Consider the following 26,052-nt stretch of genomic DNA (forward strand, 5'->3'; position numbering starts at 1 on the left):
GAGGAGGGTGCAGAGTCGGCTAGAGCTTTGTCTGGGGAGGAGGACGGTGACTCCTTTGCCATATCACTCACAAGGGCGTCTGTATGACCTGGATCGCCCGAAGTGACCACGGAGGGAGCAAGGAGAGGTTGGCTCACGAGAGCCACGCTCTCCCCTGGGCCTGGTGATGACTAGCCCGGAGGTAGCGAGTGGGACCAAGTGGGGGACTGAATCAAAGACGTCGCCGATGGAGGGACTTGTGGACCTGATGTGACAGAAGTCGGTCTAGGAAGGTTCACACCCTGGCCCTGATAGTAGGTCCAAGGGGTCCAAAAAGGCCACTGCCCGGGTGGCTAGAGCGGCCACATCTGCTGGACCATCGGTACAGGGATCAGCTGAGCCCACTGTTGTTGGTACCAATGTGGGAAAGTACAGTGCTGGGACCAGTTCCGGGAGCAGGAGCGGTGCCGTGAACAGGATCGAGAGTCCCATGAAGACCATGAAGACTCCGTGTCAGAATCGGAGGAGTACCCTGAGGCAGACCACGGCAGTGCCGATGCTGATGTTGACTGTCCTGCAACATGCCGAAACATGGCTTCCGGTTTGCCAAACCATTAAATCTTCCCTCCTACTTTAAAATATATGCTGTTAGGACCTGAAGGGATTCCTAGGTTCTAAAGGTATAACTGGTAAATCTGGAAGTCTGCTGGGATGACTTACTGCCATCTCAAGCAGAAAAAAAGAGACCAACTACTAAACCTGAGTGAGCCATGGGGAACATGAACCCACTATCACTTTGGCTATTAATTGTGTTGTTAGAAGGTAAGATTACATTAAGAATTTCCAAGAATAAAAGAAAGCATTCATTACTAATGCAACTTCTTTTTTTTTTTTTTTTTTTTTTTCGTTTTCCAAAAGTATGGCAACTTTCTGTTTAGGATTTTGGACGAATCAAGTTCATCTTTCTTGAAAACAGAAAGGTTTCATTCAATAACTTTTTGATCCAAGAACGACTTATGAATTGCTATTTACATAGCTCAATCTGTTTGTGGTGTTTTTCATCTCTGCATGTTACAATACACTTAAGTGTCAGACAATCTCCAATTGCTGATACACTTCAAGAGAGATGTGCTATATTCATAAACCACTATCTTACACCCTGTGGGTATGAAGGCTAATTTCTTGAGACCTCAAGATTGCTAATAATCTAGTACATTTAGCACAATTAAAGTTTGTACATATGTATACATGCACATGCACATATATACATACACATACATATTTACTTACATGTAAATGACCCTCCATCATTGTCAGAGAACACCTGACCGGCAATAACGTATTAAGTAAATACAGGCAGTCCCCGGGTTACATGGATCCGACTTACATCGGATCCCTACTTACAAACGGGGTGAGGCAACCCCGCACTAGCTGCTTCCCCCCAGCAAACCAGGGAGATGCGAAGCTAGCGCCCCCCACAGCAGACCAGGGAGACGTGGAGCAGCTTTTCTCAGCAGACACCTCAGCTTGAGAATAAAGGACTGAGGGAAGTGAGGTGTGGGAGAAGAGAACTGAGCTCTGGAGAAATGTTTGTCTAGAGTTTCCCCTACAATATGTACCAGTTCCGACTTACATACAAATTCAACTTAAGAACAAACCTACAGTCCCTATCTTGTACGTAACCCGGGGACTGCCTGTAGAGTCATATCACTGCATTAGCTAGGGCCTGAACATGGTTGCTTTAGAAACTGAGAAATCCTAGAAAGCACTCCCTATTTAAATCCATGGAAGGCCACATGACTAAAGAATGGAGATCCCTGAATGATAAATTCATGGGGTTAGAAAGAACTACAAGGATCATCTAGTCTAACCCACTTCCAAAATGCAAAATTTTGTTGTGTCCAAACCATCAAAGACAGATGGATGTCTTGCCTCTTTTTGAAAACCTCTACAGTGAAGAAGCTTTCATAATCTCCAGAAGCTGTCTTGTTCATTGTCCTACTGTTCTTACCGATAAGAAGTTTTTCCTGAGATTTAATCTAAAGCTGCCCTACTTTAGTTTGAACCTATTGCCTCTTAGTCTACCCTCTGTGGCATAAGACAACAACTTTTCTCTATCTCCAGTTTATTCTAGCCTTTCAACTATCTTAAGTCTTGCTACCATATACCCCCTCAATCTCCTATTTTCCAAACTAAATATATACATTTATTTCAGCCTTTGCTCATATGATATGCACTTCATCCCTTTCTTCATCTTTGTCACTCACTGCCGGGTCCTTTCAAGTTTCATTACATCCTTTCTATACATTGGTGGCTAAAACTGGACACAGTACTCTGGCTGAGAACCTAATCAGTGCCCAACAGAGTGGTAGTATCACCTTCAGTGACTTGCATGCCATGCCTCTGTTAATGCAACAAGGGCTATCCCTAGAGGGGTGTGGTGCCTGGGGGAAATCACCTGTATGAGCACCCTCCTTAACATCACTCACTCTGTATTTGTTTTGATTTTTCTTCCTTAAATTGTAGCATCATACATTTGTTTAATTTTGTTATTTATAAACCAGTTCTCCAATTTACTGACATCCCTCTGATTTTTAACTCTGTCCTACAAAGAACTGGTAACACCCCCTAACTTTGTGTCATCTGCAAACTTCATCAGTATGCTTTCTATTCCTACATACAAGTCATTAATAAATATGTCAAACACCGGACCCAGAAAAGATCCCTGTGGACCTCCACTTGAGAACATCCTCCTATTCCGTGTGATTCCATGAACAGCTACTCTTTGTTTGTGATTGTTTAATCAATTATGTATAGTTCTGTCATGCTCACACTTCTCCAGCTTACTGATCACAATGTCATGTGTAGGGGCCCTACCAAATAGACGGCCATGAAAAATGCATCACAGACCATGAAAGCCTTCAAAGCTGGGATCCCCACCAGCAACTGCAGCTCTTCAGCTCTGAAAGCAGAACTGACACACACACACACACACACACACACACACACACCCTCCAATTGGTGTCAGGGTCCTTACAATCACAACACCATGAAATTTCAGATTTAAATAGATGAAATAATGACATTTATTATTTTTAAAAATCCTATGACTGTAAAATTTACCAAAATGTATGTGAATTTGATAAGCCTCTAGTCATGTGGGACTGTGTCAAAAGTATCACTGAAATCCAAGTACATAATGCCTGCCACATTTCCACTATCCATTAACTCAGTTACTCAGTCAACAGAGGAAATCAAGATGATTTGGCATGATTTGTTCTTGGTAAATCATGCAGGTTGCTATTGATTAGCCTTTGAGGGTCCAGAGAAGAGCAACAAAAATAATTAAACGTCTAGAAAACATGACCTATGAAAGAAGACTGAAAGAATTGTGTTTGTTTAGTTTGGAAGATAACCGTTTTCAAGTACCTACAAGGAGGAGTACCTACTTGATAATTCAAGTACCTACTTGATACAAGGAGGAGGGAGAAAAATTGTTCTCCTTGGCCTCTGATGATAGGACAAGAAGCAAAGGGCTTAAATTGCAGCAAGAGAGGTTTAGGTTGGATATTAAGAAAAACTTTCTAACTTTCAGGGTGGTAAAAAACTAGAATAAATTGCCTAAGGAGTTTATGGAATCTCCATCATTGGAGATTTTTAAGAGCAGGGTAGCAAGACATCTATCAGGGATTATTTAGATGGTGCTCGGTCCAGCCTTGGGGGCAGGTGACTAGACTCGATGACCTCTCGAGGTCCCTTCCAGTTCTAGTGTTCTATGATTCGATGATTCTTTAATCCACCAGGTATTCACAAATTCAATGTTTTATACATTGGTCTAGTAGCTTTCTAGGTATTGAAGTCAGGTTGATTGATATTGTTCCCAGATACTCCTTTTTCCCCTTTTTAAAGATGGGCACTATGTTACCCCTTCTCCAGTTTTCCGAGACCTCTCCTGTCATCCAGGAGTTTGTAACTAGTATAGAATATTATTATTTTTAATGAAAAATACTTACAACTTGCATATTTAATAAAAAAATATTTGACAGGTAAATTTCCTGGAAGATGATTCATTCTTAGGAATAGCTAGAAATTTAGAACATCACATCAAATTTTAAACAAAGATACGTCAAACCTCAGAAGCTTTTATCCTTTACATACAACAATACTGATTGTAAAAGGTATACTGGATGATCTTAAAAGTGAGCCCCAAAATATCTTTTTATGGTATATTTACAGTGGACTTGCAAAATTCTACTTGCCCATTTACTCAGATTGAGCACTTTAAAAAAAAAGCAAAATTCAAGAACAAAAAACAGGAAAGTAAAATGAAAGTTGTTTCATTATCAGCAAATCAGCATAATAAAGGACAAATGATAAGATTTTTTTGGTTGGGTTGTTAAATTCTCATGCCAATTTTGCAAGGCTGCCATAAAAGATGGCCATCTAACTCAAGATGCTTCATGAAGAATCTAGCTCATTCCAAACCAAAACCACACAACAACATAGTTTGTTTTGTAACAGTAACCACGTACATGCATAAAATACGATAAACAAATACTTACTGTACCATGGGAAATTGTAAGGAAACCATTTTTAACGGAGCATTTCCTTTTCTGCCACACTTTTCTGATTCTGGTTTAAAAAAGACAAAATGACTGAAGTTTATATATAATTAGTATTAAAATTACATGGGCTCTCAGTACTGCAGTTTTTTCTAGTAAATGTCTAATTGTACATACCCGTCACTTTTCTTATACAGGCTACCATTTCTTTCAGTGCCATGTTCTTTGTTTCCCTGAGGCTGATGTAAACTGTAAGCTGCACTCTGACGGATTTGAGACTCCTGAGAGGGGTGGGAGTGGGGGAGAAGGAAAGCATTAAAGTTTGGCACTCCAATAAAAATCAATATTTTTGCCTAAATTAGAGAATATCATAAGAGAGTTCATTTCTCCTCCCAGATGGAATGAAGGAAATTTAAAAAGCAATTAGTATTGGTACCCACTACTACCACAACGCAGAAGGGATTCCTCTGAAAAAACAATGCAGCCGTGGTCTCAGGCTTGGTCTGCATTAACTTTTCAATGGATTTCCCACCAGACTAGTAAGGGAACAGCATACGTAGTAGGCATGTAAAATTTCAATTATTTTGCTAATTGAATAGTCAATGCAATTTGTATTGATTAGTCAATAATGGCGCTTCAAAGGTAAAAGCGCTCCAGAGAGCACGGGCGTCTCAAAGCGACAGCACTGCATGGAGTCCCCAGCTGATCCCTAGCTCCAGACGGTGCTGCCACTTTGAAACGCTGCGGGGATCCTGGTGTCAGGCTGCACATGGCATTTCTAAGGGGCAGCGCCACGTGAAGCCCGGGGTCAGCCGGCTCCATGCAGTGTTGTCACTTAGACAACACCACATGCAGCCTGGGCTCCCAGTTGGCTCTGGGCTGCATGCAGCTTTTCAAAGCAGCAGTGCTGCGTGGAGCCCTGGGTCTGGCTCCAGGCTCCACGCACTGCTGCCATTTTGAAGCACTCCTCCCCGCCCCCCCCCCCTCCAAACACACACTTGCTGCCTCTTTCTGATAAAGGCAGCAAGGGGGCAGGGGGAAGTGACTAGTCGACTAGTCTGTCAACTATCGGATAAGCATTTGCTTATTCGATAGCTGATTAATCGTTCACATCCCTATTATGTAGCACAATTTCAGACTTTCAATGTGTACATTCCCAACTCCTCAGTAAGCCCTCTGCGGATGCCTTTTTGCTTCTTTTTTTATTTGGCTTTCCCATCACCACTTAGGTTCTTTTTAATTGAAATCATAATTAAATAACGGGCTTACCAACCTAACGCAAAAATTCCTGTGTGTAGAGCACAAATAGCACAGTTATCTGTTGGAACTCCCAGCTGCAACCTCCGTCCAGCCCGGGCCAGGGGACGCGGCGCTGCACGGGCCAGCTGGGAAGCAGGAACTCCCAGCTGCAACCTCCGTCCAGCCCGGGCCAGGGGACGCGGCGCTGCACGGGCCAGCTGGGAAGCAGGAACTCCCAGCTGCATCCTCCATCCAGCCCGGGCCAGGGCTCGGGGACGCAGCGCTGCACGGGCATGCTTGGAGCCCAGAACACCCCGGCAGCCACGCTGAGGCCCAGTATATTTTTTCCGCGGCCCGGTACCGGGCCACAGCCCACAGTCTGGGAAATGCTGTGGTAGAGGATTAAAGCATGGAGAAGCTCACCTAAATGAATCTCTGAGAATACCTAAGCATAAACCTGTTCAAAGAATAAATTGAACAGCTAAGAAATAAGCCTGTTAATTTAATAAACCCCTCATTTTCCAAAGAAGTGACATAGCCAGTCTCAAATGTATTAAATGTGTGTGAATACATTAAATAGAGTACTCCAAAGATTATGAATTTAGGAGATCACTGTTTTATTTTCTTAAGTAGGATTCTTTTTATATAGATGGGTTTATGCCAGACTATTTTATGCAGAAGAATTTGTCTTGGCATATCCAAATGCCAAGCATAAAAGTGGTATGGGGTTATGGGTTTTAACCCTCAGTAATCAATTTTTCCCCACAATATTTTCCCCCCATTAGTAATCACAGTCTAGTGTTTGGGCATATGGACATCAATCACTGGCATGCAAAACTGTTTCTAGCCATCTAGGCATACAAGCTGTCAAATGATGGCAAGTATGTGTCTGTCCCTGTGTGTCTGTGAGCTTTCTGAGCCACACCTTAGACATTGGGTCATCAGTATAGCACTGTTTTTTTGATACTTGGCCAGGAACAAATGCGTCAAGTCACAGACTTACTGGTCATTTTTTTCAAGTTTTCTTTTGCAATTTAAAAATAATAATCCAAAGCCATCAGCATACTTATATTTATCTTTAGATGCTTTATAATAAATGTCCCATGATGTGCTCTGAGTGGTGATATTAATATATTCCATGCTACTTCTCTTAGGAGCCAAAAATCTATTATTTATGTATCATCTTTATATTCAAGTACTGTAAATAAAGAAAAAGTCACTAACTTTAACCAGCTCTATGATCAGCTTTACACTCCCAGCCTTGCTCAGGACTCCTCATTCCTCCTACTTATCTTGCACCTTTGCTCCCATTGCTCTGTGTGACGGAGCAGGTCCGCCCCTCCCTTGGGAGGCGAGCCCGCCCCGCACTAAACCCGCGGTCGCCCTGGCGGTCCTCGGGGTGACTCCCTCCCCGAGGAGGACGTGCGCCGTGTGTTCGGCCGCCGCCACTTGGCTGAACGTCGGCGCCAGGGATTCTCCGTTGGCCGTGGGGATGGGGGCGAGGAGGCGGAGCCCGGGTGCGTGGCGTGGGACATTACCACGCCGACGCACCGGAGGCGGGAGGTTCAAAATGCCGGCGGTTGCCGGCGGAGGGGGGAGGAAGGAAGCGGAGTAGAGAGGAGCGGTGTAGGAAAGCGGAGCGGGAGGGCAGAGGAGGAGGGGGACCCGGACACCCCCAGGCGAGCGGAGACCGGGAGCGCGGCAGCAAAGCGGCGCCGCGACTCGGGTAGGAAGGGGGATAGGAAGTAGCCCAGGGCAGGGCGAGGAGCCGGCGTGCTGGTGGGTTGCAGACCAGCCCCGCCCCGCCCCCCCCCCCCCCCAGCAAGGCAGGGTTAATTGATCCTGACCTTAGGGCCCAGGGCTGGGGTCCAGGAGTGAGGGAGGGCCCGGACCCCCCTATCCCTCCCTGCCAGTACGGGAGATCGGAACCGCAGTGACCCCAGTGCGGCAGCGACAAAAGGAGGAACTTTGGGAGTTGGACAGGGGTGGCGGGGCGCCACTCTGTCACACTCTGCCTTGTCCTGAGTACAGAAATGCTGCTCCTAGCAAGTTTAGTTTTCCAACCACCCTTTACCCTGATTATCTCAAAGTTTCAGATGACCTCCAAGATCAACAGGTAACCAGGATTTTTAAGGATTTAGTGTTTTGCAGCTTCTTTTTGTGTAGAGTACTGTCCTTTCATCGGTTTACTCCCAGTTTTATGTTTTTGTACAATTGGGAACCTAATAACACAATCTTACTGCTTTCCTCAGCTAAAGAAGAAACCACTCTAGATGACGTATCTTTCTACACATGCATTAGTAGTAATACACTATTTAAAAACATTAGAACTATTGCATTACCAACATGAAAGTTAGATTATGGCAGGGATAGGCAATAATTTTTTGGGGGGGGCATTCCAAGATTTTGGAAAGTGGCCACACTTTTCTGTGGAGAAAATGAGGAGTACAGGATTGTGCAGAAGGGTTATGGGATAAGAGACTGGGGTGCAGGAGACAGTGTGAGGTCTGAGAGGGAGTTTGGGTGAAGAAAGGAGTTGGAGATCGGGAGAGATCAGGTGATTGGGGTGTAGGGTCAGGGAGGGAGTATGGGTGCAGGAGAGGATCCTGGACTGGGAGAGGGGTGTAGGAAGTAGTACAGGGTCTGGGAGGGAGTTGTAAGCTGGGACAGGAGGGGTGCAAAAGATTTGGATGATGACCTAGGGGAGAGAGTAGAGGTGCCGGAGGGGCTGGAGTGCAGGAGGCAGGCTCTGGCTTGGAGGCACTTACTTAAGTGTCTCCTGGCCAGCAGCCCTGCAGCACCCCCAAGGCAGGCTGGGATCCCTGCCTGCTGCAGCCTCAGATCACTTTAAACTGCAGGCTGTTCCCTCTGTGTGTGTCAGCTCTGGGAGGGGGGAAAGGCTTGTGCTGACCCCCTACCTCAGGCAAATCTCTCAGTTCCTATTGGCCGGTTGTTTCCAGCCTATGGGAACCAAGGTCTGGGCTGGGGGCAGGCAGATCACATAAAGTGTACCCCTCCCTTCAGAGCACAGAGGCACACAGAGTAGCACTGCACTTAGATCAGTGGCTGCTACATGCCTGAGGGTCCCAGCAGGTTGTCCACGGGCCGGATCCAGCTCACAAGAGGTATCTTGCCCACTCCTGGACTAGGGGATGATATACAGAGCTTGTTACTTCTAGGTCATAAGTTTAAATGTGGTCCAAGTTACCAGTGACTCAAATTACTACTAGTTGATGGTTGTTCAGAGAACTATGACAACTAAGTTCATGGACTTAGTTTAGTTCCTACTGAGTTCATGAACTCAGTTTAGTTCATAGTGTAGATTCCATATGACAAGCCACCATTATAAGAAGCATCTTTCTGACCAATCTCCGCATGCTTTCTCTATATGCAGAGCCCCAACAGAATCTACTCCTTCAGCTCTGCTTTACAGATTCAAATGCACAGGGGTAAAGATCACAGATAGCACTGCTGGACCAGACTCAGTGGCTTCATCGGAAGAGCACAATTTATAACACCAGTGAGAGGAAATGGGGAGTTCACTAGAGGATTACAACTCAAATTGAAAAAGAGGATATTGTCTTTTTTACACACTTGATCATCATCTCAAAAAAAGAACAGGACCTTTTAAAAGCATGCAAGACTCTGAAATTGTACCTTGTCCCCTTCAGCTCTGAAGGGTCAATATGTGCAGAAATAAAATGAGTCATTTTGTTACCACATATTTACAGAGAGTCATTTCTCTGGTTATAACCACACTGTAGAGGAAGTAATTTATAGTGTTACAAAGACCTTCTTCTAAGCCAAACTGAACAGCTTAGCAAACAGTTCACAGGCATTTTATTTGTAAGTAGAACAGCAAAAAATTGTCCTGTAGGAGTGTGAGAGATAGGCTAGGATAATTCCATCTTCAGTTTAAGAAGTCTAGCTAGCACCTCTTCCATCTGATCGCAATACGAACAGAAAATAACTTGAATATATTACAATGGTGGAGAATGAAAGTTACAACTAGCCTGCTATGCATGCACCTTTAGTGCAGTTTTATTTTTTACTTGTATCTATATATCAAGAGACCTGAGAAAATGTTATTTTTATAAACACAAACCAATGGTGTGTTAACATGAAAGAGATGATTAACTGCCTTTATATAATTAATCCATCTCCATACACCAAAAAATACAGGAAAAGTCACTTATCTGAAGCAACTGATCCTTACATAGCTTTGACTGACAGTAGGGTTTCAGTGAGTTACGTCAATATGTGCAAACTGCTTGCGAATTAAACACATCGGTCAACTTAGATTCTTTCCTTCATTTCTGACTGTAACACAAAGCTCTGCTCTTCACTCTCTCACACCTTCCCAAAAGTTCTATGCTTTCTGTGTCACTGTAACAGAGTCTACCCACTTGTGAGTGCCCCTCTGTGGCAAAGGGGTGCTGCGTAAGCTCTTTGCCTGGCTGCCTGTTATTTTCCTTGCTCCCTGGTCACTTACCCTGGATGTTGCCCTATCTGGTCTTCAAGGTTCTGAGGTTAGGATCTGACTAGCCCTGCCCACAGTGCTATCGCTTCTTGTATAAGGCCTGTGGCCGATCTTCAGCCACTGAAGCCCAGGCCCATCCAGGTTTAAGTTCAGCTCTCACACAGAACTGTCCGTAGTACTGCTGGTCTCCCAGACTTTCCTGGGTCACGCTCATGTGAGGAACTGCCAGGCCCTAGCCCAGCAGCTTCTTTTATACTGGGCTGCTGGGTCCTGACTGGCTGCAGCAGAGACAGGCACTCTATCCTGTCTGGAAGACCTCTTTTCTACTCTTCTCGCTGGAATGGGGTGTGGCAAGGCCTCCGGCCTCCTGTAGGAGGCATTGGGGTCTAGTTCCCCTATTACAGTCACCCAGCATCATTACCATTGAAGCTGTTGAGAGTCCAAACCCTCTCTTCTATAATTCCTTGTATTCTACAACACATCTGCTTAGAATTCCTTGAGGCTTCCCTGCCTGCAGGAAGCACTTACAGCCAGCCTCTCTCAACTCACACAGAATCATAGGGCTGGAAGAGACCTCAGGAGGTCATCGAATCCAGCCCCTTGCCCAAAGCAGGACCAATCCCAATTAAACCATCACAGCTAAGGGTTTGTCAAGCCAGGACTTGAAAACCTCCAGGGATGGAGATTCCACCACCTCCCTAGGTAACCCATTCCAGTACTTCACCACCCTCCTAGTGAAATAGTTTTTCCTAATATCCAATCCAGACCTCCTGAACTGTAACTTGAGACCATCGCTCCTTGTTCTGCCATCCGTCACTACTGAAAACAGCCTCTCTCCATCATTACTGGAATCTACCTTCAGGAAGTTGAAGGCTGCTATCAAACCCCCCCTCACTCTTCTCCTCTACAAATTGAATAAGCCCAAATCCTTCAGCCTCTCCTCATCAGTCATGTGCTTCAGTGCCCTAATCATTTTGGTTGCCCTCCACTGGACCCTCTCCAATGCATCCACATCCTTTCTGTAGAGGGGCCCCAGAATTGGACAATACTCTAGATGTGGCCTCACCAGTCTCGAATAAAGGGAAATAATCATTTCTCTATATCTGCTCGAAATACTCCTCCTAATGCACCCGAATATGTCATTAGCTTTCTTGGCTACCAGGGCACCCTGTTAACTCATATCCAGCTTTTCAATCACTGTAATCCCCAGATTCTTTTCTGCTGAACTGCTACTTAGCCAGTCGGTCCCCAGCTTGTAACAATGCTTGGGATTCTTCCATCCCAACTGCAGGACTCTGCACTTGTCCTTGTTGAACCTCATCAGATTTATTTTTGCCCAGTCCTTCAATTTGTCTAGGTCACTCTACCCTCCAACATATGTACCTCTCCCCCTAACTTAGTATCATCTGCAAACTTGCTGAGGATGCAATCCATCCCCTCATCCAGTTCATTAATAAAGATGTTGAATAAAACCAGCCCTAGAACCAATCCTTGGGGCAGTCCACTTGAAACTGACCGCCAACCAGACATTGAGCTGCTCATCACTACCCACTGGGCCCGACAATCTAGCTAGCTTTCTATCTACCTTACAGCTCATTTATCCAATCTATACTTTCTTAACTTCCTGGAAAGAATATCGTGGGAGACTGTATCAAAAGTTTTGCTCAAGTCAAAGTATATCACATCCACTGACTTCCCCATGTCCACAGAGCCAGTTACCTCATCACAGAAGTTAATTAGATTGGTGAGGCATGACTTGCCCTTGGTGAATCCATGTTGAGGATCCCCTTCATGATTCCACATTCCATGAGGAGTAACAGTTAATTCGAACTAAGGAGTTAGTTCGAATTAACATTTAACTGCCGCGTCTAGCCACAGGTAGTTACTTTAGACTAAAGGGGATTTAAAAATAGCGGCGCCCGGGAACATGCAAATGAAGCCCGGGATATTTAAATCCCGGGCTTCATTTGCAACTCCGGTTGCCCTCATTTGCCTACCTAGCTCGAACTAACAAGCTAGTGTAGACATACCCCTAGAGACTAACAAAAATATAGTATCATGAGCTTTCATGGTCACAACCCATTTGAAGAAGTGGGTTGTGCCCACAAAAGCTCATGATACTATATATATATTTTTGTTAGTCACTACGAGTACATCTACGCTACAACACTATTTTGAAATAACTAGCGCTATTCCAAAATAACTTAGTCCACATCTACACAGCAGGCAGTTATCTCGATATTGTGTTAAAATACTGTCAAGCTGAAGGACTTCTTACTCCAACTCCTGTAATCCTCATTGTATGAGGAATAAGGGAAGTCAGAGGAAGACTGCTCTACTTTGACATAATGGCTTTGTAGACACTCCCTATTTCGAAATAAGCTATGCAATTGATGTAGCTCAATTTCTGTAGCTTATTTCAAAGTAAACCCTGCAGTGTAGATGCACTCTAAGGTGCTACAGGACTTTTTTTTTTTTTTTTTTTAAAGTTACAGACTAACACGGCTACCCCTCTGAGACTTTTGAACTCATATATGGCATATTTATCATTACCAATGGAGAGTAAAAAATTATTCTACCTAGAACTGACCTAGATAGGCCAGATTCCAGGAGAACAAGAAAGGGATCTTTATCTTACTGAACTAAAAAAATAGTACATTACAATTACTTTCAAACCTAACTGGCAAAAAAGTGAATGACTATAAAGTAATAAATCCATAGATTCCAAGGCCAGAAGGCACCATCGTAACAATCTAGTCTGACCTCCTCTATTACACAGGCCATTGAAATTCCTCAAAATAATTCAGAGAACACAACTTTTAAAAAATTTAAAAATTGTCAACAACGGAGCATATACCATGATGCTTGGTAAATAATTCCTATGATTACTTAAAAATGTATACCTTATTTCCCGTGTGAATTCCTCTAGCTTCTACTAGAGACCACTCAGCAATTAGACATGTCTCTTCTATATTAAACAGCTCATTATTAAATATTTATTCCCTTTGCAGATACAGTCTGTCATCAAGTCATCCCTTACATCCTCTTTTTTTTTATACTAAATATACAGAGTTTCTTGAGACTGTAAAGCAAGTTTTCTAATCTTTTAATTATTCTTATGGCGCTTCTCTGAAGCCTCACCCATTTATCAACATCTTTCTTGAATTGTGTGCACCAAATTCAAGCAGTGTTTTAGCAGTGGTCAGACCAGTATCAAATGTAGAGATCAAGTAGCCTTTCTACTCTGATTCAGGATTCCAGTTTATGCATCCCAGGACTGCATTAATTCTTTTGTGCACAGCATAAGTCTGGGAGCTAATGTTGAGCTAATTAACCATAAAGACCCTCAATTTGTTTTTCAGACTCACTGCTTCCCAGGATAGATTCTTCTCGTACTGTAAGTATGGCTTACATACTTTGTTTCTAGATGTATGCATTTAGCCATATTAAAAACACATAAAACAAGAACTAGGGTTCATCAAATGAAATTAATAGGAAAACAAAAAAATTTCACACAGCACACAGGCAACCTGTGGAACTCTTTCTCAGAAGATGTTGTCAAGTTCAAGACCAGAACAAATTTTTTTTTTAAAAACTATATATGTTAATGGAGGATAGGTCCATCAATGGCAGTCAGTCAGGATGGCCAGGAATGGTGGTAATAGTCTCTGGTCTGCCAGAAGCTGGGAAAGGGTAACAGGAGATGGATCACTTGATGATGACAGGGTCTGTTCATTTTCTCTGAAGCACCTGGCATTAGCCACTCTCAGCAGAACTGGACACTAGGCTAGACAGACTTTTGGTCTGCCCCAATATGATGGTTCTTAAATTCTTCTGTAATTTTTTACATATTGTTTGCTTGCACCCAGCTCACCAAATGATCAGAATCGCTCTGATCACTGATCTGTTCTCTTCCTGATTTACCATTTCTTCAGTTTTTGATGTTGTTGGCACACTCTATCACTGATGATTTTATGTTTCCATCTAAGTCACCCATAAAAATGTTAAGTAGAGAGGGCCAAGCAGTAAGGGCCATCCAGTAATCAACTGGAATGCCAGGTCAAAAAGGGTCCCTGGTGGCTCTAGTTGGCACTGCTAACTAAGGAAGTAAAATTCCATTTAATCGATTAACCAGTAAACAGATTAAAGGGAAACAGGTGGGGGGATGGAGGGGCTGGAGTGTCCCTGCCCCCCAGCCCGTCATGGACAGGGGCTACTTCAGCCCAGATGGAGCAGACCCTGCATGCGGCCACTTGTCTGCAGTGGGCCTCACATACGAGAACAATCCCCTGCCTGTGGCTGGCAGACAGCTGCTCCAGCCCCCACTGGTTAACCTTTCACATCCCTACCGCCAACCAGGCTGTTAACAGTCAGTGGCCAGAGCTCTGCAGTCGGTGGCACAGCAGAGCCTTGGGGTTAAGACAGGATCCCTACCTGCCTTGGCTCCATGTGGCTCCCAGAAGCAGTATCGTGGCACCTATGCACAGGGAGGCTCTGTCCACATGCTGCCTTTGCACCTGCAAACGTGGCTCCCCAGAGCTCCCATTGGTCACCGTTCCCAGGCAATAAGAGCTATGGAGTGGTCACTCAAGAGCAGGGAGAGCAAGCAAAGTGACAGCTCCACACTTGCCATTGGCCAGGAACCAATTGGAGCTGTGTGGGTGGTGCCTGTAGTTGCAAAGGCAGTGCATGGACAGAGCCCCATTGCACCTAGAGGACAGAGGAACCTGGCGGAAGCTTCCTGGGCGCCGTGGTATGCACCCCACACCTCCTGCACCAGCCCAGAGTCCCATCCAGTATCTAAACTCCCTCCTGGAGTCTGTAACTTCTACACACCTAATCCCCTTGACCAATCCTCAGCTCTCTCCTACACTCCAGTCACCTCATCCCCAATTACACCCCAGAGCCTGCTCACTCAACAGGAGCCCTATCACACACCTTGAACCCCTCATTTCTGACCCCGCTGGGAGACCACTTCCCCAGCTAGAGCCCTCAAATCCATTCTGTACTCCAATTCCCTGCCACAGGTGATGGAGTGTGGGGTGATGAAGGGAGCAGGGTAAGGCCTCAGAAAAGGGAAAGGACACAGAGATGGGGCCTCAAGGAACAGACAGGGAAGAGGGCAGAGCAACGGTGTTCATTTTTTTGTTGTTAAAACACCAACAACCCTACTAAGCACTGATACCTGTGGGACTTCAGTGGAAACACGCCCATTTGATCATTATTACTCATTTACAACTACATTTTGAGATTTATTGATTAGCCTAACCAATTTAATATATGCCACATTAATTTTATACCATTCTAATGAATGAATTACTGTTTTTCCCTCAGTAAAATCCTATAGCTAGTTGTAATCTTGTTACTAATTCTTTAGAAGCAGAGATGTCAATAAAGTCAACAGAAATCAAGAAGTCATTCTGCTGCAAGGCTAGTATTTGAACCTATACGTATTCTACAATTTGAAAACACATTTCACGGTTAAAAAAATAAAAATTATCAAGCCAAGTGAACACACACAAGCAAAATTCATTTTCAGTGACTAAATGAAAGGAAGTTGTGCTGCAAATCAAGTTTTGGGAAGTTGCATGTAAAGGAAAATGATGCATACAGTCACAACAACAGATGTTCACTGTGAATGTTTTAAAAGAACATAAATACACAATAGGGACAATACACAACATTTCCATTAGTTCATTCATGAAATGGATTCTCTCTCTCTCTCTCGCTCTCTCTCTCTCTCTCTCAGCTCTAAGTTGACCAAATCAAGCAACCAGATTTGATTTTCAACAAAAAGAAAGAATACAGCCGTCTGTTTAAAATTCTGATTTGCACTAATACATCTTTTTTCCCCATTAAAAGCCTAATACCTTTCTGAGGCAATTCACAGAACACAAAGGGAAAGGGAAACAAGTGTTGCATACACATAAAACAAATACTTTTCAAAGAAAAATCCAGTTTCTTGAAATCCACATGGAAATCATGCAAAATATTATTTATAAACACACTGAAACACTTACTCTCCTAGACTTCGGTCACAAAAGGTAAATGCATTTTAGGAGGAAAAAAAAAAGATCGGTTACAGTATAAGAAATTACATTGTAATGAACAAATCTGAATAACTGTTGTACAATAAGTTACTATCAAAACTAACTGGCTTTACAGTACTTTATGTTTCTCAAATAATTATTTTACTTGTAGTAGCCTGAAGGAAGCAGACATGTCTATGCACACACAGATTTGCAGAATAAAAGAATGATGTACCATGAAATTAGCAGAACATTTTCTTTTAAAGCAATTTTTACACACACATTTTTAAACTTAACACAGTCCCAAAAAAAACTTTAATGAAATCACTGCCTTATTATTATTTCTAAGAACATACAAGTTTGTATTACTTTTTTTTCCAGTTTGTAACAATGTGCTCATCACATGCTCTTGGCATCTTAATACAAATATTAACAAGGACAAAAAGACATGTAAACTCAGAGAAACCACCTCCCAAATAACAACAAAATTCAATCTGTCTCAGGCCATCTTTCTCAAGCAATAGCCTTAGTTAAAACTGAAGTCTTTGCAATTTGCACTAAAGAACAAAAAACTCTCATCCCGGGGAGAAGCAAACTCCAGGGACAAAGTACTCCTTATCTCTATTAATACACTACTTGTCTTCAGCTCCCCAGAACTTAAATCTGAGGACTGCTGTCAAGTGTCCTCCAGTAAGTCACAAATATTTTGCTAATATAGCCAGGACCCAAACTATGTAGAATTTTATACATTTAAGGTCAACATCTGAAATTGCGCCTTGAAGCTAACTGGTGTTGTCTATGGACTAGAGGTGTAATAGGTACTACACAAGTATAACCGACACCATATAGCAGGAGTGGGCAATAATTCTGGCCTGGAGGCCACTGCAAAATGTTTTTAAATGGCCCTGGGCCAGCTGGAAGGGGCAGGGCCTAAACCGTAAAGAGGTGGGGCCATGATGCTTCTGGGCTACTCCACCTCCAAACCATGAATGGTCTGGGGTTAGGGGTGGAGCCTCTTTGCCCCCCCTTCCCACTAGGCACCCATGCCCTTGGCAGGGCGGGAAGAGGCTTCCCACGCTCCCCCACCCCCAGGCCAATCAGGGCCTGGAGATGTGGGAGTGCAGAAAGCCTCCTCCTGCCTTGCAAAGAGCAAATGGCACTTTGAAGCGCTGCATGCTCCTCACAGGGCAGGGGCAAGGCGAAGGAAGCTTCACGCAGCTCCCCTGCCCCCAGGCCGATTGGCCGGGGGTAGGGGGAGCACAAGGCCTTCCCCCGCCCTGCGAGGAGCACATGACACTTCAAAGTGCTATGTGCTCCTCACAGGGCAGGAGGAGGCTTTGCACGCTCCCTCCACCCCCAGACCAATTAGAGCCTGGGGGCGGGGGAGCTGCGTGAAGTTTAATTTGCCCTGCTCCCACCCTGCGCGAGCGTACAGCACTTTGAAGTGCCATGCACTCCTCACAGAGCGGAGGAAACTTCACGCAGCTCCCCTGCCCTCAGGCCAATCAGGGCTTGGGGGCGGGGGAGCATGTAATGTCTCCTCCTGCCCTGCAAGGAGAGCATAGTACTTAGAAGTGCCGTGTGCTCCTCGCAGGGCAGGAGGAAGTTTAGTGCGCTCCCCCGCCCCCAGGCCCTAATTGGCCTGCGGCAAGGGAGCAGCAGGGCCTCCGCAGGCCAGATCAACCCGCTTGGCGAGCCAAATCCGGCCCACAAAGGCCCTTTTGCCTACCCCTGTCATATAGTAAAGGAAGCATGTATAGTATGCATTAGTTGAGATTTTCAAAATGGCCTTAAAGAACAGTGCAGATCATAGCAAACCTGCAGAGGTGGGTTTGAAAGTGAAAATGGCTATGCTTGTCTAGTGAGGAAAGCCTTTCACGCAGATGTTGAAAAAAGCATTCAACTACTACTGCAACCTTGGAGCCTGGCCATAGACCAAGGATCCCAAGGGACCTCAGAATAAAAGGCAGACATAGCCCTTTCAAAGTATCTTCTCCAATCTGCAAGTGTCACCTCTTTCTTGTTTGGTGTGTGTGTCAGGGACGTCTACACTGCATCCTTAGTTCGGACTAGGGATGCAAATGGAGACGACCGAAGTAGTTAATGAAGCAGGGATTTAAATATCCCGCGCTTCATTAACATGATCTCGCCGAGTTCATGAGGAGTAACGTTAGTTCGGACTAAGGGCTTTAGCCCAAACTAACACGTCCTGGTGCGCACTTCCTGGTTTGAATCAGCTGTGATTCGAACTAGCGCGCCGGCAAGATCATGTTAACGAAGCGCGGGATATTTAAATCCCCGCTTCATTATCTACTTCAGTCGTCTCCATTGCATCCCTAGTCCGAACTAGGGATGCAGTGTAGACGTACCCTCAGTGAACTCAGTGTCAAGACAGTTATACCTTGGCCAGAGGTATAAAGTAAAGATATCCAGTTCATCTGTACCTAATTAAAAAGAAGCTTACACCTGTGAGCCACTACAGTTCAAAGTGTCTTACCATTTTCACCAATGGCAGCCCCTCAAGTATACATTAAATGAGGAATGATTGCATAAAAAATTTAAGATTCTACAGCCCTCTGGACAGGTGAGCAACTGCTCAAAACTTCCTTCTTAGAGTTCTCCAAGGGCAAGGAGTTGAGCAATACAAACTTTAACACCATCCAACCTTGCACATCAGTAGCATCTCACAGGCAATAGGATCCAAAACTGCTGGACAGCTTATGAGCATGACTCATAGATTCTAAGGCCAGGAGGGACCGACCACTTGATCATCTAGTCTGATTTCCTTCATAACACAGGCAACAGAACTTCCCCAAATGAGTTCCCGTTTGAACTAGAGAATATTTTTTTTAGAAAAAGTCCAATCTTGGTTTAAAAAATTGCCAGTTATGGAACATCTACTTCAATCCTTGGTAGACTGTTCCAATAATTAATTAATAGACATTCAGCCAGAACTAGAACCAGAAGCAGCACAGCCAAATGCAAAGCCAGCTAGAAAGAGATAACAGAAGATACTAGTTATTTCACAACAACTTCTTTAATAATCTCTCCCCAAAAGAAAAGCTGAGAGGAAAAAGTGGTTATACTTGTCATTTTATTTATGAACCTTACAACTGACTGACAGAAATTTTCTGCATATCCTTGGGAGACCTTATTGAATTAAGCTGAAGTATCTTTAAGATCCAAACTGAATCCCAGAAAAGCAATTCTTTTTTTTTTTTTTTTTTTTTAAAACGCCTTCATTTTTAATTGCTTTGTAACACCTAACAACCAAATAATGTTTCACCAAGTGTGGTGGTGGTGTTTTTTAAATAAAAATCACCCTTTTAAGACCATGATCTGCGGACAATGATGCCTAGCATACCAAAGTAGAGACAGACGTTGGCCTGTTTAGGTAGTATGGCTTGCTGGAAATGTCACAGTGCAGGCAGGGAGATGTACAACCTGGAAAAACTCTGGTCAAGAGGGAGAGAGAAATGGGACTCTGTTTGTGAGAGAAGATGGCTGAAAAGAGTAGGTGCCCCAAAACATGAAGACACAATTGACCTGAACTGTGGCTGACCCAAAAATTGCTTGAAACAAAGTGCCACGTTGTCTACAAATATGGAAAGCAATGTGGTAAACCCAGTATTACAGGCTAGATTATAATCACCCAGAAGAAGCATGGGTCTTAACCATACTGCATTGCAGTTTGAACCTCCCTCAGTATGTTGATAACTTGACTGAGCAATCCTGGTTGAAAATCACAGCGGATGCATTTGTATTAATCAGACAAATTGTTCAATCAATTAAATTACTCAAGTGACTCAACATACTGACATCTTTGAGAGATGAGGTCAGGCAGCACAACTTCTAGCTCCATTGTTATTGTTGCTGATGAGGCATTTGGGGGGTTGAATTTATGATAATTTAAAACAGTCTTGAGACTATATTTATTACATAAGATCCTTACTGCCTGGGTCTTATTGATATCAAAGTGCTTTCATTCTCAGTCTGAGTGACAGAAATAACCATGCACCTGCATGGCAATGCCCAAACTACTGAAGCATTTTACAAAACTAGAAAGAGACAAGCAGGAAAGTCCTTTTGCAAAAACTCTCACTGAAAGTCTGGAAGAATTCCTTCCTTCTAAAAAAACTTGTCAGAAGCACCTAACATCATCATCAAGACAAGGATTAACAGTTTAACCAAAAAAACAAACAAATTTATACTACTGGTATAAATAACTGATTGCACTTCAAATACTAACATTAAATTAAAATTTTATTTAAAGTGGATATTTTTCAAAGTTCAATCACCTTATATGCTCACCTCTTTCTGCTCAACCTGGAGTGCTGATTTTAAAATATCTCTAAGCTGTATTAGTTGTTTTCTTTCCTCATCCTGTGCTTGTTTAATCTAGAGTACAGACATAGACACAAGAAGTTAAAAATTAATGTGTTACTATTTATATTAATAGAGTTTTTTATAGCTTGTTGCGTCACTGGTTCAGATTTTCTGACAAATTATCAGTGAGAATGAAAATACAAAAGAGAAACAATAAATTCCTTTATCCAGATGCCTACAAAAAAATTGGCAATTGTTTGGCTGCTGGTGCACTGATACCACTGCCTACCATACTGTTTTATATTGTCTCAATGCTTACTTGCACTGCTGTCTGTCTGTCTCCATCTGCTTTTGTTTTATATTTAGATTGCAAATTCTTTGGGGTAGGTAGGGACTGTCTTTTTGTTCTGTCCTAGGTATGTAAAATCCTGTTTAATTATCCAGTTAAATGTTAAGTTTAACCAATTAACTGATTGAATGGAGATGTGCAGGAAGGCCTCCGTGCTACAGACAGGGGGTGCTCCAACCCAGCTGCTGGCTTCCAGCCCATGCAGGGTGGGAGGAAGCTAGGCAGTGGAGGGCAGCAGGCTCCCAGTCTGTGCAGGCTTGGGGGCTGGGAGCCAGCAGCCCTGTGGGGCTGAAGTAACTCTCTGCTCTCCCGGGGAATGGTTAATCATTGCCGGGTAAGCAACACCCATTAAGGTCCCTAGTTTGCACTGCACCTACCAAAATATGGTCCTTCTAAACATGACAGCAACACAAACGCAAACACATAAATAAATAATTTTATAATCTATGCACAGTCTCTACTAAATAAATCTGAATAAAAAAATATTTGATTTCTTTAACAAAAATAATTGAAATAGCAGTATGGAAAACTGCTACTCACTGTGTGAAGATCAGTTGAGAGTGCTTCCATTGAAGGCTTCAGGCTTTCAACTGCTTTCAGTCCATCCTGGAAGAAACTTAAAAAAAAAAAAAAAATTTGTTTTGTTCAGAAAGGAAAGAGTATTGTTAGAATGAATGTCATAGGCTCAACGTATTTTGTTCTTTTCTCTGAGAAACACCTTTGCTATGTCTACACTGCCCTCTCTTGCGCAAAAAATATGCAAATGAGGCAAAGCGTGGAATATCACCGTACCTCATTTGAATAATTAATGAGGCTCCATTTTTGCACAAGAGCCATTCTTCCTGAAGAAAGAGAGGAAGAATGGCTCTTGTGCAAGAGGGGGTTTTTGCGCAAAAAGGAGCCATGTAGACAGCTCCTTTTTGCGCAAAAGCCTCTTGCACAAAAATGGAGCCTCATTAAATATGCAAATGAGGTGCTGTGATAGTCCACACTTCACCTTATTTGCATATTTTTTGTGCAAGAGGGGGTGGTGTACATAGACTCCATATACACAGAGGTGATAGTCATAGGACAAATTATGAAAAAAGCAGTAAATTACAAGGCCATAGGATACATTCATGTCATAGACTTCTGGCCAATTAACCTGCTATCTGCCCACTAGCTCTACTAGTTAAACTCCCAGGAGCCCATGTAGCCAGCTGAGCATTTAACCGTGTAACCAACTGAATTTCAATTGGTTACACAATTAGGTGGGTTTTTTAAAAAATGTTTACATGTCTGCTGCCCAATAACCCATCTTCTTGCAAATTCATTCTAACATTCTAGCAACTGAATTCTTAAAATATCCTGACCTCAATTTATAATCGATCTTCCTTTTTCCTCACTAAAAATATGCAATCTCTTTTCTAGCACAAACACACACATACCACTTCCCTCTCTGCAAGTCCAGGATAAGGAAGAATTGGTTTAAAAACCACTGACAGTTCTTTTGCACATAAAAACACCATTAATTCTGACGTCCAATATCTTAGGATCTGATGAGAGATTACCACAAAAGGGAGGATCCCTCAGCTTCTCAAAGAGACCCAAGCAGCCACTTCTGGTTAAGCATTTGATAAGTATGTGTGGCTTGAATATGCATATGCACAGACAAATAAAAAAAAAACTATGATCATGTCCCCAGCTATTTCAACCCTTTTTAAATAAGTACAAAAAGTGAACATTTTATATAATTTAATGATGAAAAAAAATACACCACACACAGAGTTGGTTTGTACTAAATATTCCTCTGCAGTGTCTGCAACACAAATATAGCAGCACTGTGAATTACATAGGAAAATAATTATTTTCATTGCCCAAGCTCAATGAAATGATTAAAGTAGATGAATAATGGATTATCAACAATGAAAATCATTTGAGTATTACTAGTAACACAGCAAAGTGGATATTTATGGATCTAAACAGGATCAAAATGTCATTCACACTTCATAATACGGAGTTTATTGTTATGTTATCAATCTGCCAAAAACAAAGTAAAACAAATTCTAGTATCCTGCAGTCTAATGCATCACTCAGTCTCAATCTCTCATTACTGAAGTTGTCCATTCAGCTAGAAATAAAGACTCTCTCTCAACTCGCTTTTACTCGATTGCTTACCCAATATATATTTTAGACTGAATAGAACTGATTTTGCTCACTGGTAGACACACACAGAAAGATCTCAAAGCCAGGAGGTCAATCTGCCTCACTCCCTTCCATGGACAAATTACTAAACACAACAAATGATCGTGTGATGATTATATGGTGCAGATGACAACAAACCCACAGTATTAATTCCATCTAACACATTGTTTCATATTAAGTAATATAGCAACAAACCAGTTACTGATCAGTTACACCAAATCAATATCTCAAAAGTCTGCGGTGAAACATGTTCACCTTAGTTTTAGAGCTATCTTGAAGACACAGAAAAATATTTTTGGAAAAGTCATTGTCACTCCCAGTTTCCATGAAAATGCAGAATATTGTTCTAAGAATTTTGTGTTTCTTTGTAATTCTACAAACTTACTTGCACTGTGCATGAAAATACTTGATCAGATTCTGAAGCAAGTCAACGCCTTTCTTAATCTTGATTTCATTGACTTTCAGCAGGTACTATTAAAACAGTAATTCACAGAAGCAAAATTAATGAAATATCAATTACTGTTACATATTTTGTGATTTAAAGGAATGACAATTTAAAAATTATTTTCAATTATATTTCAGCAAATCTTAACAACCACTTAAGATTTCAAAAAACTGAAAAACCTTTGACCGTGTGGAAAAGAAACATCAGGGCTTCAATTACACCTCAAAGAACTGGTGTCAATGCCAAGTCTCAATACACAGGATACTCAATACACCAAACCCTTGCCCTTTAACTCTTGAGGCCTACTGAAAGTCAGATTACAGGAAGTCTGAAGGAGTCCTGGAATGCCTTCACCAAATCATCCTGGAACCAAACAGTGGCATCTAGATGCACATTTACAGTCAAGCCAGCCATGGTGCAAGCCCAAGAAACATCTTTCAGATTATAAACATGTTTATATGCCAGAGGTGTTTTTCACTATTGCCAATGACAAACATGGTCCAAAAATCATGAAAGGGAATGGGGGAAGAGATTTGGTTGTCTTCTGATTTTTGCATTCCCCTGTCTAGTTGCATTGTGAGATTTACCAAATTCGAAAGAAGTGCCCCGCTATTTCGAATTTATTTTGAAATAGTGGTTTGGCTGTGTAGACACTAGTAAAGTTAATTTGAAATAATGGCTGTTATTTCGAATTAACTTTGATGTGTAGACATACCCTCAGAAATTTATAGTAAGCATGGTGATGTTGGGTCCTGTGAAAGGAGCACTTACTAGAGACTCAGCAAGATCAGGGGCCCATTCTGCTAGGCACTTTCTAGAGACACAGGCAAAATCTCCAACACATTGTTCAGACTCAAAACACACTAAGTCTGAAATACCTATAACTGGACAGCTCTCATTAACCAAATACAAATGAAACAAAAATATTTAGAAGTGAATTTAGAAATTGTACCAGTCTGTTTTGTAACATAAAATAATTCTAGCAATTATTCTAGGGTCCTACTGTTAAAATTAATAGATACTTATTTTCCCCTACCTCCCACATTATCAGCATGGTTTGACCTCTTATCTTCCTCAGATATAGGGATTAACTAGTGGGCGGAACCTGTTATTACCCTTTACATCAATCAAGTCCACTAGGGAAGCATAACATATACACAAATATTTGAGATAAGACAGCAAAACACTGGTCATCAGGATTCTTGGTTTCTATTCCTGGCTCTGGGAGCAGATTGTGGTCTAATTATTATAGTCAGCCTAGCCAAATGTAAAAACAACCCTGTTTGGGTCACCTGCAGGGATGAAACAGAGGACCTTCAGATATTAAAACATGAGCCTCTACCTCTTGAACTACAGATAAAATCCTGGCCCCACTTAAGTCAAGATCCTAGATCTCTTAATTTGGGAACAATATGACCACAGGACTCGAAAGGACCTCCTGAGTCACTGAACCCATCTCATTTGTAAACATATCAGCAGCTGGGTCATAGATCTTTTTGTAATCTATTAGCTAGGGCTACTCAACTTTGGAAGCCCCTGGGGGCCACAATGATACTCACAGCATATACTGAGGGCTGTAACTTAAGTGTGGTTGCATATAGTGCAAATATATAAGCAAATAGTCTTTCACACTGACAGGCATGAATACAAAGATTAATCCTTATGCTGCGGAACTGGACCCAAACGTGGCCAGAGTGAGCCAGTTAGCACCTCTCAGGCTCTGCCCACAAGGCTAAGCAGCCAGCAGTTCCCACAATGCCCAGTGCTCCCGGCATCTCCTCCCTGGGGACTAGAAATGCTGACATCGTGAACCTGTCAGTATCAGCCAGCCCGTCTGCTTGCATCTTTCAATGCTCAACCCGCTTGGGAGATGCCTCACCATTATGGAATGTGTTCCCAGTGGAGGCCATGTTCAAAGGATCCCACCCATGGGCTGGGTGTTGAGCTCTGCATAAACCCAAACTGCACTGCGGGCCACAAACAAATGAGCCATGGGCCGCATGTTGAGTAGCCCTGAGCTATAGTAGGACATGGAATCATAGAACACTAGAACTGGATGGGACCTCAAGAGATCATCAAGTTCAGTCCTCTGCCCTCATGGCAGGACCCAGTATCATCTAAACCATCCCTGATAGAGGTCTATCTAACCTACTCTTAAATATCTTCAGAGATGGAGATTCCACAACCTCCCTAGGCAACTTATTCCAGTGTTTAATCACCCAGACAATTAGGAAGTTTACCCTAATGTCCAACCTAAACCTCCCTTGCTGCAATTTAAGCTCACTGCTCCTTGTCCTATCCTCAGAGGCCAAGGAGAACAATTTTTCTCCCTCCTCCTTGTAACACCCTTTTGGATACCTGAAAACCACTATCATGACTCCTCTCAGTCTTCTCCTTTCCAAACTAAACAAGCCCAATTCTTTCAGTCATCCTTCACAGGTCATGTTCTCTAAACCTTT

At 42.8% G+C, this 26,052-nt stretch overlaps 1 protein-coding gene across 2 annotated transcripts in view; it reads right to left on the bottom strand.

The window, feature by feature from the left end:
* Positions 1–26,052, bottom strand: part of ASAP2 (ArfGAP with SH3 domain, ankyrin repeat and PH domain 2) — a 180,548-nt gene that overhangs the window by 79,281 nt on the left and 75,215 nt on the right. For both annotated transcript variants that reach the window (XM_075923514.1, XM_075923513.1), the window contains exons 7-11: positions 23,534–23,619; positions 21,505–21,580; positions 20,601–20,687; positions 4,719–4,822; positions 4,542–4,611 (exon numbers count right to left, since the gene is read on the bottom strand). In XM_075923514.1, the coding sequence (XP_075779629.1) occupies positions 4,542–4,611; positions 4,719–4,822; positions 20,601–20,687; positions 21,505–21,580; positions 23,534–23,619 (423 nt within the window). The remainder of the gene's footprint in view (positions 1–4,541; positions 4,612–4,718; positions 4,823–20,600; positions 20,688–21,504; positions 21,581–23,533; positions 23,620–26,052) is intronic.

The sequence above is a fragment of the Pelodiscus sinensis genome, chromosome 3, assembly GCF_049634645.1.
Source record: "Pelodiscus sinensis isolate JC-2024 chromosome 3, ASM4963464v1, whole genome shotgun sequence".
Lineage (NCBI taxonomy): Eukaryota > Metazoa > Chordata > Testudines > Trionychidae > Pelodiscus > Pelodiscus sinensis.